The sequence below is a fragment of the Eptesicus fuscus genome, chromosome 10, assembly GCF_027574615.1.
Source record: "Eptesicus fuscus isolate TK198812 chromosome 10, DD_ASM_mEF_20220401, whole genome shotgun sequence".
NCBI classification, from domain to species: domain Eukaryota; kingdom Metazoa; phylum Chordata; class Mammalia; order Chiroptera; family Vespertilionidae; genus Eptesicus; species Eptesicus fuscus.
The window spans coordinates 72,766,947-72,784,652 of record NC_072482.1 but is presented as its reverse complement, the minus strand read 5'-3'; the positions used below and the strand labels follow the sequence as shown (position 1 = coordinate 72,784,652).

General features: G+C 42.4%; 1 protein-coding gene across 1 annotated transcript in view; it reads left to right on the top strand.

The window, feature by feature from the left end:
* Positions 1 to 273: 273 nt before the first annotated feature.
* Positions 274 to 17,706, top strand: part of ARFGEF3 (ARFGEF family member 3) — a 128,137-nt gene continuing 110,704 nt past the window's right edge. Inside the window, exons 1-2 of the mRNA XM_008161981.3 lie at positions 274 to 358; positions 6,177 to 6,228. Coding sequence (XP_008160203.2) covers positions 274 to 358; positions 6,177 to 6,228 — 137 coding nt within the window. The remainder of the gene's footprint in view (positions 359 to 6,176; positions 6,229 to 17,706) is intronic.

Here is a 17,706-nt window from a genome sequence, read left to right as displayed (position 1 = left end):
CGTCATCCCGCCTGGGGCCCGACCCCACGGTCGCCGCGGCCCCGCTCAGAGCGCACCTGACCCCGGCGGGCGGGCGGGCGGGGCGGGGCGACGGGACTGACGTGGCCCGCGGCGCGGAGCGGCCGTGATTCATCAGCTGCCGCGCGGGGCCCGAGGCTGGGAGCGCGGCGGCCGCCCAGGCGCGCAGGGCCGGGCAGCAGCAGCGGCGGCGGCGTCCCCGACCGGCCTCGCGCTCCTTTCGCGGTCGGCGGCCGGGCCCCTGAGAAGGTCAAGATGGAAGAGATCCTGAGGAAGCTGCAGAAAGAAGCGTCCGGGAGCAAGTACAAAGCCATCAAAGAGAGCTGCACCTGGGCCCTGGGTAAGCGCGCGGAGCGGGATGCGGGGCACCTGCCAGGGCTGGGGCAGGAACCTCTGGACGTGGGGGGCGTTCGCCGAGCATCGGTTTTGCACGCATTTCGCGCAATTGGGAGAGTTGCCTCGGTGAATTGAGGTACGATGCGAGGATCTTGGTTCGGGTGTGGACATCCGTTCGTCTCCCTTCTGGTCTGTTTATCTTCTCCTAAACATTAACGGGGAGCCGCTGTCCTCCACGCCGGGAGGGTCCCTCCTCCAGATCCCCAGCACAGTGGACCGTGGTCACCCGTCCCTGAGGGAGACAGGACCACAAAAGGCTGGTGCGAACCCAGGGGCCTGATTCCGGAGCGCCTGTGGGAAGAGGGAAGTTGGACCATCAACCCGGATCTCGAAACATTGTCGAATGTTTAATTTCATTTCCTGGCAGAGGCCAGCTTGTTAAGTATCGTCTTTCATTTTTATTGCACATAAAAAAAAATAATAACATCCAGGTGGGATTGTGTTACCCCTGCGATTCTATTGTGGTCCGCCCTCCAGGCAGGTGGGATTCAGATTTGTGAGCTGTGCAGGCATTGAAGCAAGTTCCATCTGACTCAGAACCCAACCTCGGAGAAGGCGGAGAGACATTGCAATCAGGCAAATTTGTGTTTCCCATCTGACTCAGGTTGCAGAACTCAACCTCCTAGAAATCGGAAAGACATTGTAATCAGGCAAGGATTTGGGCAATCACGATAGTCTGGATAGGAATACAAAGAGATCAGGAACATACCGTGGGTGATGGGGGTGCTTTTAAAAAAGGAAAGGCCGAAGAGAACGCAGGGCAGCTCTGTGGGGCCCTGGCTTTGCCCACGTCTGCAGGTGCTTCCTCCTTTCCCACTCCATTAACATATGAAGTGGAAATCCTTTCTCTCTCGACCAAAAAACCATCAGTGCTTGTCAAGACCTTATCCTGTGGTACAGCCTAAAGAGAGAGAAGTGCCATTAGCATGTTTCCCACTACATGTAAAATTCTTGTGGCATTTCAGGCGACTCTTAATTCACATATGTTTGGGTGTGTGTGTACAGACATTCATAGAAACATCTTTTTTTTTTACACCTGCATATTTTCACAGTATTTTCTAGGATATTGTCTAGGAAGTTGATCTTGTAGTTCGAACCAGAACTTGACCATTTGTTTACTGTTAAAGAAAAATGGACCAGATAAATGAGTGAGCGGCAAGGCTCTTAAAGCCACAGTACTGTTTTGCATTGCCATTGTCATTCAGCAGAGTGATTCAGACCTAGATTCCCAAAGGCCTCTATTGAAAGGTCACAGATGGCTGGGTAACATAATAAAGCAGGGCCCAAATGCACTCTAAACATGCCATTCCTTGTATTCATTATTACTTTGCTATAACTTACGCAGATTTAGATAAAAGGGAGGAGGAGAGCATTCTAGTATTTTTAATGTTTGATGCTCAGCTCCTTGTCACGTTGCCGAGATTAGGTCCTCGAAGCTCCCAGGAAGACCAGAGCTGAAGCAGGTAGCTTGTCCAAGCTGAGAGCCTGGAGTCCAGCCGGACTGTAAGAATAACAGGGTTTCCTTCCTGTAGTTAGCAAGATGAGACGTGAGTGCATGGAATAGTTTAATAATAGTGCAGGGCATGCATTGTGTAGGCTGGCATGAGTAAACCAGAAAAACAGACCAAAGAAGAGGGGCTGACTGTGAGGGCAAGGGTGCTGGGAGAGGGGGGATCGGTGTGACCTGGTGGGACTTTTGAAGTAGATTTGACTTGATGAATGGGTAAGCTGTGGGTTCCTTCTTTTCTTCCTTTATTTATTTAGCAAATATTCCTTTATTAAGCAGTGAGATATAAGGATGAATAGATGAATAAACACTTCCTCCCTGTAGAAGTTTGTTAGAAGGCCATGTTGGAGGGAGAATGCAACCTAAAAAAAGGCATAGAGATATGGTTTCCCTATTCTCTTTCCTACTTCTGTCCATGTTTGACTTTTCCATCTTTTTTTTTTTTTTTACTAAAAACGCTTCTCACTCCTCAACCCCATAATTTCTTTATGATTAAGGTATAAATTCCTTAGAACTCTCTTCAGAATCTAGCCCCAGTCTTCTTTCTTCAACAGAAGCTGCACTACTTTCTTGAACACACTGTGCCCTGCACATGTCTCTGCCTTTGCTCATGCTGGTCCTGCCAGGAATCCCCTTTCCAGTCTCCTAAGACCCAACGCACACAGGAAGAATTTATTCCCTGAACCCCTCAGGTGAATCGTTTGGCCCTCTGGCTTCAGAGCCCTGTCCGCATGACTTTCCTCAAGCACCTGCTGCTTTGGATTATAGTTAACTGTATGCACAGCCACCCTCTAGGGGCAGGGTATTGAGAAGTATGTTGGGATCAAGAAACCAAAAAAACTAATTCAAACAGAATGTATTCATTTTTAATTAAATGGCCCTTGGAAGGCTGGGGGTTGAGTTTGGTTCAGGAATTAGATAGTGTTTCAAAGACCTTGTTCTGCTCTTTTTGAGGTAACTCACATGCTCTGCATGTATCTCTATATCTTCGGCTCATGAATGATCCTATTTAGACCATCTCATGAAGAAGGGGCATCAGCACACTTAGGCCATCATGGGCGAGAGGGGTTAACTCCACACTTAGCCCATCTCAAGAGAAAGGGGTCACCTCCCACTTGGACCATTACAAGGGAGAGGAGTCATCTCTCACTTAGCGTGTCATGGATCATCTCAAGAGAGGGGAATATCTCCAGTCACTCCTGTTCAGTCCTTGGTTTCACTTGTTTTCTCTTGATGCCACTTCCTGTATGTATCCTTGAAGCAGTCCTTTAGCTAAGGAATGGAATGGGCTAACTGGCTTAGGCCTAGGCTACAAGGCCCAGTGAAATCCTAGAGTCTGGGAAGGATGGTTTCCTCAAAACCAGATTAGGGTGCTGCTTCAGAAGGTGGGGAGTGGATGCTGGTCAACCAAAACAACAAATAGCAACAGTGTAGACGTGAGCTTCTTGAGCAAAGGGACAGGTGCTTGTGTTTTTTTGTGGCTTTTGCTCCTACAATATGAGAGGCAGATGTTCAATTAATAAATCAACATGGTAATGACTTGTTTGAGTTTTAAGTAATATTAATATTTTTTCTATTTATAAGACCTATAGATGTTCATTTTTGAATACTGAAAAATACTCAAACAGTATAAAGAAAAAAATTAAAATCACCTGTAATCTCACAACCCAGAGATAACACCACATTTTGGAGTATTTCCCTTCTGCAAAGTGTGATATATCTATCTATGTATATAAAAGCCCAGCGACTGGAATGGCAGAACAACCAGAATGACCGGAACAACTGGTGGCTATGACATGCACTGTGGCAGCCACCCGGCCTGATCTGGGCCCTGATTGGCACCCCCTCCTGGCCGACCCGGCCCCAATTGGCCCCTAACACCTCGATCGGGGGTGGGGCCTACTGGCCAACTGCCCTCAGCCCCTCCCCCCGGCTGGCCTGGCCTGATGGGTCCCCCATTGGGGTGAGCCAGCCAGAACCCACCTATGCACAAATTCGTACACCAGGCCTCTAGTGTCATATATGCTGGATTACCACTTATATTTTAACTTTAGCACTTTATGTCATTAATACACCTATGAAAATTGGTATTTTTAATAGTGGTATAATAAATGGCAAGAAACATATATGTATCTCTCGTCTATTTTGAGCTATCTAGTTTGATAGATTTTTTTTTTTTTATCAGTATGGAAATAGTCTGACCAGAGGGTTCAGCTTGTGGAGAGCCTGAGAGACTAGCATTCTCTTTCAAGAATTGGCAATCCTGGAAGCTTGTGAGCTGGGAATGGCAGGGTGAAGTAGAATGGCACATTATACTGGAAGGGACCATGCCCTTATTTTAGAAACGTTTTTACTTATATCAGGGACTCATATAGAATGGATTTAGAAAATGGAGGAAAGGAGAAGGAAGTTAGAGACTGGAAAACCAAGTAGTGGAAGGATAGTCTATCCAGCCACCATCCTTCCCTCTATCTTCCCACCTACTTTTCCTTCTAGCCACAGTTTCTGTTACTTTCCAGCCAAACTTCTAAAAGAGTGTCTATAGTGAGTGTGTCCACATCCTCTACTCACTCTTCAACTCACTACAATCCAACTTTCTCCTCCAGCATTCCACCAACTCTCAGTGAAGAATAACATACACAGACCTCAGTCTAGCAGACCATCCTCACACCCACCTTACAGGGCCTCTTGGCCATACTGAGCATACTGGGCACCCACTTTACCTTGGCCCCCGTGACCATGCCCTACCAATCTTATCATACTTCTTGTGCTGCTCTGTCTCCTTTGCCAGCTCTTCTTCCCAGCCTAAGAGTTTGAGTTTTGCAAGAATTAGCCCTGAGCCTCGTCTCTTACTCCCAATCCTGCTGGATTGAACACATCCATCCATACCCACAGCGTCAGTTCAGTTTCTGACAATGTGATGTCCATGTTTATATCACCAGCCCACACCTGTGCTCTGATCTCCAAACCCCAATGTAGCTACCTACTCAATATCTCTACTTGAGGGATGGGCTCCTTATGGCTGCTCTGTGACTTCCCTTTCTCTTTCCCCTTCTTCTAGCATTTGTAGAGTTGGGCACCATTGCACATTCTGAATTAAATATAAACCCCTCTCTCTGATGGGGAAAATCATGACAATTTGCTTGTTGGGTGTCATGTGGGGAGCAGCATCAAGTTGTCCTGGACACTGGCCCTGCTGGGCCGTGCTGACCTATGTAGCCTTTGAGCTGCTCCCTGGCCCTGAAGCTCAGGACTTTGTTTCCTTGTTGTCCTATCTCATCTTAAGGACTGACATTCCTTTCACTTCCTCTCTTGGCCACAGCGCCACTGACCCTGCTGTTTCCATCTTTCTGTTTTGTGGATTGCCTTGCTTATACCAATGTTTCGTCCCACTGGCCACCATAGGCCCAGATCCTATCATGATGCTTTCACCTGTTCTTACTCCTGAGTCTCAGGGAGACATTTGGTGTCCATTGTTCCCTCTGCTCTCTTAGCAAGGTTGGGAGAGGTGTTTCTCCTTCCCCAGCGAAAATAGCTCAAGTTGACAGGGCTTGCTAGCTCTAAGCAGTGAAGAGTGCATCAACACAATTTGAGCTAAAGAACTGAAGACAAGTTGGAGCTATTGAAATAGAACAGTTTTTTTGTTTTTTTCTTGGGAGAGAATAGTGACCTTTTCATTATTTCTACAACTGGAAGCACAATAGTGCGAGCAATCCACAACAATGGTAAATAAACTATTGAACATCCAAGTTGAATTCATGAGATTTGGAGTGAGCCTCCCAATCAGTATTTCTAATTATAGTGTGATTTAAAAAGGTTTAATCCACCATGTCATAAATGTGTGCGGGAATAATGAGATTTTACATAAAATGCTTTGTGAACTTGAAAGCCTCTTACGTATAAGTTATTATTGAAGGGTATTAAAACCATAGTTTCAAGGAAACCACTTTTCTTTCTCTGTCTCTATTGTAAGAATATAGTATCTTCATCAGTTGTAACTAGATTAAATTGGCATTCTGATTCAGGTTAGGAGTTGAACTTTTCATTCTATGTCTCTATAGGGAAATACATATCCGGGGCTATTCAGGGAGGAGTATTTTTTAATATGGATGATTTGCAGTCAGAGAATTGAGAATTGACTACTTTATAATTATATAAATTTCTGGGGAAAGGAAGATACGAACAGTGAAATTATGTACAATGCAGATTCTAACTTTGTACATATTTATTCTTAACTGTAATTTTCCTTTGGCAGAAACCCTGGGTGGTGTGGATACCGTTGTCAAGATCCCTCCACACTTGCTGAGGTAAGGAGACTGGAATTGTATAACATAACAATTGCCCACCGTGTTTTCCTGAAAGCCCAGATAACCTCGTTGGTTTGTAGGATGATACTTGCTGACTGCTGGCTTTTTCGCATGCATGGACTGGGAAGTTTCATGAGGTTGGCATGATAGGAATTGATTGCACTGATTTCCACCTGTCTGTGGAGTAAGGTAAATCTCAAGCCAAAGGAACAAGCTATGGAAGTCAGGGATGAGAGGATAATGGTCGAGGGCAGAAATGACTATAACCTAAGTGAGGATGTGGACCATGGACAGTGTCTTCTGTGGATTAGGAAATGGCGCCCCTCTTTGTGTGTGTGTGTGTGTGGGGGGGTAGTGGTGTGTAGTCCTTCACCGTGTGGGATGGACTCAAGCTGTCACTGGCTCCTTGGCTGGACACCATCTCACAAACGGCAGCCACAGGCAGCAGCCCTGAGACAGTGAACCGCTTTCCCTACCTTCCTCACTGCCCTCCTTTTTGTAATTTCCTCTCATCACCAGAAATACATGCCCTTTGTGGAAAATTTGGAAAGAACAAATAACAAAGTAGTTCATATTTACACAGGCCGAGGAGAACCACTGAAAACAGTTTAATACATTTCTTAATAGGCTTTTTTTCCCCCTCACACACATATCTTTACAAATTCATGTGAAATTTTATTTACTAATTTGTTTCCTGCTTGTTTTTTTAGTTAGCATTATGTGAAGAACATTTTCTAATGTCAGTATATGTTCTTTAAATTAAAATATTGCATATTCTTCCATTATATGGCTGTTGTAACATAATTGTAGTTGCTTTCTTCATATTGGACATTTGGATTGTTTCCAGATTTTCTTTGAGATTATTCAAAATATTGAATTGTTGAGTATAATTTCTGTATTTTCAGGACACTATGATTTATTAGGTATTTTCTCTCTTTTCAAGGAGATTGAACAAGATTTATGTTTCTGTCTTTTTAAAAAAATTATTATGTCTCGTGTTGATCTGCTACTGGCTGATCTATTATAAGGGAATTTATGTGTTAATCAAATTGAGTGTGCATAGTGCTAAATGGGCAGGCATCTGGCAGCATTCGTGCTTGCAGGAGGGGAGTGCCTGCTGGGTGTTTGTGCTCACGGGAGAATGACTCTCCAAGACACAAAGCCTGGGTAGTTTAGGGAGATGACTTCTGGTCCCCAACTTCTAGAGGCACCCTTTCTTAAAACTGATTTGCTTCCCAATTGATTTTGCCACATCTTCTTTTCCATCTCACCTCTTACAGTCACCCTTCCCCTACTTGACGAAGGAGAGACACAGCTGTTACCCATCCCATCCTGAATCTGAGGTGTGTTGTCCTGGGGGACAAACTCTCTTCCCACCAACAAAGGACTATGAAACTATTAGTGTCTGTGTTGGTAAAGGGGATGGGTATAATGACCAGGGCACACATCTTTTTGCGGGGTAGTTTTTACTTCTTGGCCTTCAGCAAAATTGAAGAAGGACTTAATCTAGTCGTAAGATAATAGGCAAAAATATTTTTTGATAAGTCTCCATTTAGTTTTTATTTATGTAAACAAGGTTTTTTACTGCTTATGTCTATAAAAGTGGGGAAAAAAAGGTATGGAATTAATGGTAAACCCAACCTTATTATAGCAATAAGGAATATTTATCCATAGGTGTATAAACTAATAGAGGAGAACAATACACTAGCAATATCCATTTCTTTTTCTCAAATTTTTATTTATTGATTTTAGAGAGAAAGAGAGAGGGAGATATATATTTATATCCATATCTATATCTATATCTATATCTATATCTATATCTATATCTATAGAAACAAATGCATTTCTAATAAAATTATACTTTCTTTGTTAACTACATTAACATTTCTATTAAGTAATTATTAATATTTTTGCATCAGCTGTGAGCATTAGGAATGATAGCTGAAACCAGAAGAAAATTGAACACTTTTGGCTTTATGGAAATTTTTAAAAAATCACTCTATACATATTTTTTGTTATAGAGAAATATGATGTGAAGATAAATGAAAGTCTCTTAAGCATGAAAACATAATCTTGAGAGAACAGTCTGTGGGGAAGAGGAATGGAAATACAAGTTCAAGGAAAAAAGAGAACAATGCTGCTTTTTTGTTGTTAAAGGAGAGTTTGTTCATGTATTTTTTGATGGGTAAAGGTGGTTTTCAAATGGGTGTGGTATTTAGATTTCATTACATTAAATAAGTGCTATGGTTTAATTAAACATTTTAATAATTTTAATATGCCAGAATTATAGCCTTTGCAATTTAATTAAAATTATAATTAAAATGTTAAATGGTAACTTAAAATGTGTGAAAACCAAAATGTTAATCTTTTCTTAAAGGCTACAAGAGCAGAAATGTTTCATGACACTGCTCTGTAGCTTGTTTCCCAGTCCAAAGAGTTGTCGAACCTACAGCGAGTCTTCTGGTCCATTGGGTGGGACTGTTCATCAGGAGACAACTGGCGTTTTCCAACTCCTGGTGTATGTGTGTGACCAGATGAGTTGGATAAAAAACAGTGTTAATGGGCCTACGGATGTATGTTTTGTCCCCTGTTTAGACATTTAGCTTTATAATAGTCCATAGTCTTACAATATACTCCAAAGCCTGCTAGCTATCTTATATAACCCATAGAAGGGAGGCAGAAAATTGGTTGGAAGGATACAGATGAGAAACTGTGGATGAATATATACAGGTGTCCTTCCGTATCTTCACCATTAGTAGAAATTTAATTCAGAGTTTTTATTCTATGATAAAGAGCTGGTGATGCCATCCTTGTATACAAAGGCATGTGTATTATTGTATTCCAGGTGTGCAATGTGTCTGTCAAGCATTTGTATAAGAGAATGGAACCATATGAACGAGACAGCAGATGTGAGCCTGCACTCAGAGACTTTGTGTTGTGAGGGAAGAGAATGAAATATATTTAGCTGGAAAACACTGTTAAAAAGTTGCAGGTATAAGTTTATTGTAGAATTTTACCCATTTAAGGAGGTTTCATTTTGACTGATTTGCAATAGTTGGGAGCCTTTTAATCTGCATTTAGTTATTGAATCAATAACTTTATTATTTTACTTAATTATCAGGAAAGTGATACAAGCAAATATACTGTAATTGATTCATGCTGTAAATGGCTCAGTGTGGTGTTGGTATATCTCAGTGGGGAAGGGCTTTTCTCCTTCTGTTGTGAATCAGTCCTTTGATTCATCTTCCTGGCACTTTTAAGCCCAGAGAGTTCTTACTCTGTCCAGTCATTATGTTGTTGTTTTTTTAATTAAATTTATTGGGCAGTTATTATGTTTAACATGCCACCTTCTTATTGTTTGAGCACCTGCTCAAAAAATCTAGTCACTGTAAATATTTGTCTGCTCATGAGAAAGTATTTGGATATATCAATTATTTAAAAAATTTTCTTCAGTTACATTTAGTATATGAGAAAGAAACCAGATTCATAGACTATTTCTTGTGTTCTTCTGATTGTATATTCAGATTGTTTCTATTTCTGTTTCATAATCATCTAGAAGTGATTATTTACAGGTTTTGTTGTTACAGGTTTTGGAAAGGGCTATCTATACTAATAAAAGGGTAATATGCTAATTAGACCAGACAGACCGGATGTCTTCCGGACGTTTTTCTGGATGTCCTTCCGGACAAAGTTGCAGTGGCTGCAAGGGCTGAGGGCAGCAGCAGTGGGGTGATGGGGGCGGCGCCTTCCCCTGATCGGTCCAGTTGCCTCCCACAGAGGGAGGCCAGACTGCAGCTTAGGACATCCCCTGTGGGCTCCCGGACTGTGAGAGGGGGCAAGCTGGGATGAGGGACTCCCTTCCCCCCACCTCCCCAGTGCACGAATTTTCGTGCACCGGGCCTCTAGTAGAAAATAATTCAGATTACAAGTACTTGGGCTGTGCAGTTTTTCTTATTGTTTTCTTTTGCCATTGATTGATTACTTCTCATGTTAAATTAACATTCTGATAAATAATTACTGAGGCTGTTTTGATCAGTTGTGTCCAAGGAGAATGTGGAGTAGCCTTTAGCAGTGGGGATGTTAAGATCCATGTTAGAATCAAGGTGTCCTGAAGGTCTAGTTTCTCTTTTTCTTCTCCCTACTGCTATGGCACACAAAGAGTATTTCTCTCACCCTTTAACATAGTATAAGTGACAATGCTATACTGTTTCCTAACTTACAAGCAGCTGCTTCTGTGTGCTATCTACCAGCCTGTAAGCCAGCCCTAATGGTTTTCATGTTCTATTCCCTTTGATAAGGAAGATCTACAATTAGTTCTCAATTATAAAGCTTCTCCTTGTTAGCAGCCCCTGACCTAAAAGCACTTTTAAATGATGCAGTCAATTAAAGATGTGCATAACCCACCCAAGCTAGGATGTAGGGGGATATTGGGCTTGAGGGTTGTTTGTGATGTGAGCAAGATATTAATGTTCAAAAACCAGCCACTTGTCCTTCCTTTATGACAAATAGTTGGTGTCTTTATTTTATAACACTTGGATGGCTGTAAATGGAAGTGTTAGTTAGAAGGAAACATAACTCCATTTTGAAAAAGTATAGCAATCCAATCATGAGTTTCCTTTCTTAGGCCTTTTCCTTCTTCTTGAATGGAATGAAGGTAGGAGTTCTGATGTGCTGGTTATTTTGTGCATGGTTTTCATAATTAAACTGTGCCTTGAAGGCATAGGCTGGGTTTTCTGCTTTCATTTCAAACTATGCCTCTGAGATTTTGTTTGTATTGATGGGTTATAAAAATGGATTCCAGGAGATGGATAGAGACCTGAGCACATTGATTCATGCTGTAAATGGCTCAGTGTGGTGTTGGTATATCTCTTTTTCACCCTCTAGGACTTTTCTCCTGGGGAAGGCATGGTGCAAAGACTAGCATTACATTTAGTTGCTTTGGACATCTTTGTTTATTCAGTATTTTATATTTTTTATTTTACTGCATACTTATATGTAGTTGAACTGTGTATTAATTAGTAGCTTTATGTAACTACACAACACCTGCTGTAGTATCTTTTTCAAGTTAAGGCCAATAAATTTGACATAAGAGATCTCCCTTTACCTCTTTACCTATTCTAAAGTCCACTCCTTTGTTAATATGATGAGTCTTAGCATGTGCAGTAGCCTGATGATTCACATTTTCCCAACTAAGTTTGGGATAATGAGCTTCCATTTTTTAAACCTTTACTGTGTGCCAAGAACTCCCTTAGATGTTATACATGCTGGTCTCAATCCTGACACCACTTCTGTGAGGCTGGGAAACATTGAGGCTTGTAGAGACCCCTCAAGCCAACCCAGGAGAGAGTCAGAACTGTGGACTCCGAAGTTCCCTTTCTTAACCCGTAACAGAGTCGTATCTTTCCCAATACAAATTTAACACAGAAGTTTATTTTTTCTTACCTGTAATTTATGTAAAAAGCCAAGGTAATATAAAGCTAAATTTCATGCAGTAAAGTATTTGATAAAGCACCATTAACATAGCAGATTTTTCAAGAATTCTTTTTAGTAATGCAACTTACTAATGTAGGAATGTGGATAAGATCACCTGTGTTGGAATAACTGTAAATGTAATTTCCAAGGAGCCAGAGCTTTTGAAAGGAGTGTCCTGTACTCAGATTTAGGGGAGGGCCATGAATTAGTAGAGCTATCGAGATTACTGTGCATACAGGACTTTGCCAAGACATGACCTAAATGGACTTTTCCTGTCTGTAAGGCAGAAGGAGACCTTAAGATAAAAGAGACACTAGCCTAGAATTGAAGTGAATACCCAGTGGGGAAGCCTGAGCAATTACGTAATTAAATAACTAACTCTTTCCTCCCCAAGCTTATGACTGAGGGAAAAGACCAAGGAACAGCTAAGGTTAGGGAGGGTTAAGATGAGCGAACCGGCAGAATTACCAAGAGAAGATTTTGTGCAGGCTTCATTTTTAGGCCTAACCTGAAGGGATGCATCTAGAAAAAATCATATTCAGAGTAGGAGCAAACCTGGCCTAATTTTTAATTTAATGAAGTCCAAGGAGAACTGTTATATTTCAAAGATTTTTATCCCCTCCCCAGCCCCCCAACTGTAACTTCCCCATATGCTTGCTTTATTTTGTAAACACCATTTTGTTTTTCTGTATTTACCAGCTGGGAGGAAAAATCCCTTAAAGACAAAAGGGGTTTTGTATGCTAATTTCAGGGACAGTTGGTAGAGAAGAAACCAAGAAAATCCTCAGCTGTGCATGGGTTGCGGCTGAAAGGGCCGAGGGAGGGGCCTGGACACAGAGGCACCCCCCAAGACTGAGCTGTGGGAGGGCTGCTCTGTGATCCCACAGGATCTTAACTCCAACTCTGAACGAAGCCTGGATGTGGGAAACAGAACCAGTAACATGACTTTGCTGAAAAGGGGGAGGTAGGCACTCATGCATTTCAGAGATAGTAAAAATATAGATGTAATTTAGAGTCAATAGGATATTTGATTATGAAAGAAAATGATTGTTAGTTTAAGGTGTGTGCGCCCAAGCGTGCAGTAAGGTGGACGCCTTTATAAATATTTGTTCATGATGATTGCCTTGAATGTTGGCCTCTTGAATACTCAGTCTTGAATGTCGACATCTCCATTGGCGATGCCTGGAGGGGGACCTGGGCTCTCATGGAGGAGGCAGTGGCAAGTGGGGACCGGGGTCCTGGGTTTGGAGTTGGAGCCAAGCAAGCAGCATTCTTTGTACTGGGAACACAGTGGGGAACAAGACACAAACTCCCCTTCAAGAGCTACCATTTGCTGCGGGAAGTAACAGATAATTGAAATACACTAAGTTCTGCTTCTCCCACGTATGAACGTTGGCTCTGAGCTACTCATTTCGCTTGTCAGCTTCTATAAATGGAGATGAACACTGGTGAGGTGCCCCTGCTTCCCCAATGTGGTCAGTGATGGACCAGAAGATGCAGAGGAGATAGAGCTAGAGAGACCCCATTGCGGGCCACAGGGGCAAACTGGGTCTCCCCTGCAGGGCTCGGCATGCCTGCGTGCCACCTCCTGTCTAGAGGAGCCTCTGTTTCACCTCCTGCATCAGCTTTATTGAGTATGATTGACATATAACATTTTGTAAGTTTAAGGTGTACATGTGGTGATTTAAGTATGTATTGTGAAATGATTACCACAATAAGGTTAGTTAACACTTTCATCAGCTCACGTAGTTACCATTTTGTGTGTGGTGAGAACTTTTAGGATTTACTGTCTTAGCACCTTTTAGGTTTACAATGCAGTATTATTAACTAGAACCACTATGCTGTATATTAGATTGCCAGAACATATTCATGGTATAATTGGAAGTTTGTATCCTTTGACTTTCTATGACAACCATTAGTCTACTTCTTGTTTCTATTTGCTTGTTTTAAAAAATTCCAAATTTAAGTTAGATTATACTGCATTTGTTTTTCTCTGTCTGACTTCTTTCACTTAGCATAATACCCTCAAGCCTCATCCATAGTCATAAATGGCAAGATCTCCCATATATACACTGAGTGACCAGATTATTATGATCTCTGAATGCATAATAATCTGGCCACTCAGTGTATATCCTATATAATAAAAGGCTAATATGCAAATTGTCCCCTCGACTAGGAGTTCGACCAGCAGGCAGCCCGGCCAACTGCCCATGTCCCCTCCCCTTGGCCAGGCTGACTAGATCCCACCCATGCACACATTCATGCACCGGGCCTCTAATACACACACACACACACACACACACACACACACACACACACACACACACACATACATACATTGAGTAGCCAGATTATTATGCATTCAGAGATCATAATAATCTGGCCACTTAGTGTGTGTGTGCGTGTGTGTGTATATATATACATATATATATACATATACATATATATATGGTGTGATGTTGGATGTTGTGATTTATAGTAAGAAATATATATATTTGGTCTTTGTTCCCGCTGCTGACACAGAGCCCCTGAAACTCTAGGAATTTTCTAAGTGATGAGAGCTGAGAAGGTGTCTTGTATTATATTAATGATGTGACACCTGAAAAGCTGATTGGCTAGGGGCTGAGTCAGTGGAGCCAACGCTGTGATTAGAGGGCTGGGACCCCTGACCTGGGAAGGGATAGGTGTTGGCGTTGTAGCCAATGATTTAATCAGTCTACCTGTGTAATGAAGCCTCCATTAACCCGGAAGGACAGGGTTTGGGGAGTTCCTGGGTTGGCAAACTTGTGCAGTGCTGGGAGAGCGGCCGCCTGGAGAGGGCATGGAAGTTTCATGCCACCTTCCCTCTGGTCTTGTCCTGTGCTTCTCGTCCACCTGGCTGTTCCCGAGTTACATCCTTTTGTAATAAACCAGTAATCTAGTAAGTAAAGCATTTTTCTGAGTTCTGTGAGCCGCTATAGCAAATTAACCTAAGGAGGGGGGGTCATTGGAACCTACACTCGGTATATAGCCAATAGGCTGAAGCAAGTGATAGATAACCTGGGCTTGGGAGTCTAGTCTGAAATGGTCAGGGACAGTCTTCTGGAACCGAGCCCTTAACCTGTGCAATCTGATGCTATCTCCAGGGAGATAGTGTTTGAGGTGAATTGTAGGGCACTGAGCTGGTGTTGGGGAATTGCTGGTTGGTAGTGGGGAGCCCATACCCCACTTTGGAATTGGGTGTACAACACCTTTAACCACGCATTTTCTTTACGTATTTGTTGGTCACTTGAATGCAGCAGTTCTCAGACATTTGGCTCTCAAGGCCTTTTACACTTTTGAAAATTACTAAGGACTTCAGAGAGCTTTAATTTTTTTTTATTATAGTTACCACATTTAATGTGAAAATAGACAATTACAAATAGTTACTAATTTATTAAAACCAATAAGTTTATTGCATGTTCATATAAATGACGTTTTAATGAAAAGTAACTACTTTCAAAACAAAAAACTTAGAAGAACTTTACTTTTCTTTCTTTTCTTTTTCAAATCTCTGTGATGTGGCTTAATAGAAAACAGCTGGGTTCTCAGCTCTGCTTCCCCATCAGTCCCTTCCAGTCTGCTGCTTTGGTTGAAGTGGGTAGAGAACATCCAGCCTCTAGATTCAGTGGTTTAAAATGGGAAGGGGATTTTAATTGCCTTTGAAATAATTATGGGTATTCTTTTTTAATAAACTCCACAGTTTACTCCTGAGAGACTGAGAATGAAAATAGTTTTGACTTCATGGGTCTCGGGTACTTAGGTTATACTTTGAGAACCATTTAAATGCCAGGATCTCAACTCTTTCTTAAGCGTCAGCAGGTCTTCCTCTAACCTGATAACAGGAGCTGCCCTCAGCCCTGCCTTCTCCGGGCCTTGTCTTGGACTCCCAAACCCTAAGGCCCACACAGTAGTCATGCTGCTATGCTTAGATGGAGGTGGCTCTCTGTTCTCCCTGTTGCAGGAACTGGGTCATGTTATGCTTCAACCACCCCCTCGCTATGGAAATAGCCCTATAATAGTCCTGCAAATAATGTACTTCTTACTGGGGTCCTATGAAGATTACTAAGATACCACATAATGGGGATGGTACTTTGCAGAATGTGCAACAAATCATAAGTGAGATGTCACTGATCAAATAGCTCATAGTGTTCTGGTACTTTGCATTGTGATTGAGGGTTGTTGTTTTTTTTACCCCTTCAGTTTCAGAGTGTGAGTTTACATAGGAGAAAGAAGTTCTGAGAACTAAGGAGCATATAAGAATCTGGGTTTAAGCAGTGTTATTTGTGATTCCTAAGAATACAAAGAGGCCTGATTGGTCCTTGGGAATCAAACAAATGAGCCTGAGTGGCAGGATCTGGAACACTTCATGGTGGCAGTTCTAAAGGTTCCTTAAAATAAATGCTGGCATCTAAAATGAGGGAACCGACTCAACACTTTTCTCTAGTTGGCCTCCTTTGTAACGCTTTTGTTTTGTCGTTAACAAGAGTGCAAGGGGTTTTCTTTGAATTTAGGAGGTAATTGTTGGTATTTGTAAATGTTTTGGACCTTTGATCATTTTCCTCTGGAACAGAAACCTTTGGTTTCCTGCTCAACATCCAACCATCCTGTGACCCTAACAGGACCAATTGGGTATCAGCATCTGCCTTTGTTATCAGCCTGGAGCCTCAGGGGAGGCTGCCCCATTGCAGGCATGGCTGTCTGGCCTGGGCTTATCCTGCATCAGGCGCATGTTTCTGAATGGAATGTGAGAGGGATGCTTTCTCAGTTTGTGCAGGTGAAGTTCTTCTTCCTTTGAAACTTAACACATTCAAATAATGGTTAGAAGGGCGACAACTATTTCGTAGCTGTGAGGGGAGCCAGCCAGAGGGTAAAGCTGACACCATGCAGGTTGGGTCAGCAGAGAGATGGAAAGGACCTGGGTTCTTGGCCTGAACCTGGAGCCAGCCTGCCTCCTTGTTTGAGCCACTTAGGGGAGTTGGATTTCCTGTCACTTGCAGCTGAAAGCACCCTCACTGATGTTCTCTCCTGAAAGGAATCCACGTGAGTCCTCAGGATCCCGGGGACGGAGGGTAGCCCAGGTGAATGTGGCAGCCAAACAAACCTGAAGATTTATTGGTGGGATCCTATGCCTCTTGTCTGGCTGTCGTTTGGCCCTTTCATTGTCTTTATTTCTTCTGCAGGATAAGGATAAGGGAATTCTGCATTAAGTATTTGGTTACTCTCAGTGAAATGATAAGAGAGGAGAGCTGAGACATCTGTGGCGTTTACAAGGTGTGGGCTCCTGGAAATGTGGCTTTGGCATTCTCTCCCACACCCTGGGCACACAGGTGCATGTTGTGGCCTTGTCCTGCTGCCATAAATAACTGATTGACTTGTGTGTTTAACCCCACCTGCAACTCTAAACTCCATCGTCCTATGCCCAGGGCGCCTGGTGTAATACGCCTGCTCCTTAGTAGTGAGGGCTACCAATTATAGAGCATTGATCTGTGCCAGGAATTGTACTAATGACTTCATGCATAGTCTTATTAAATTTTACAATAAGTGCAATAGGGTACTAACATAATTTATATTTTAGTAAGAATAAAACTGAGGCTGGAGTGATAAACTCATTTGCTTAAAGTTACACGGCTAATCTATGATAGAGTTTCAAACACAGGTCTGAGTTGAAAATTGTTTTTGACTAATATATTCTGTGTCTTTAATGCATATTTGCTGAATACCCACCTGTCTTTTAGATGTGTTAGAATGGGAATTATTGTTGTCCCTATTCCTTCATTTCAACTTTCACCTTTGGGAAATGTATTGGGGCCGAAGGCATATATGTCATTACTTGACTGTTGGTTCTTTTCTAGAAATAAGATTTAACAGGGTGAATAGGTTATGAATGCATCCAGCTGAAAATAACAGAGAGCCTAACAGTGGTTTGAACAAGATGAGGCTTAATGTTCTCATTAGTAGGAGGTAGGCACTGGTCTGTCCAGGATT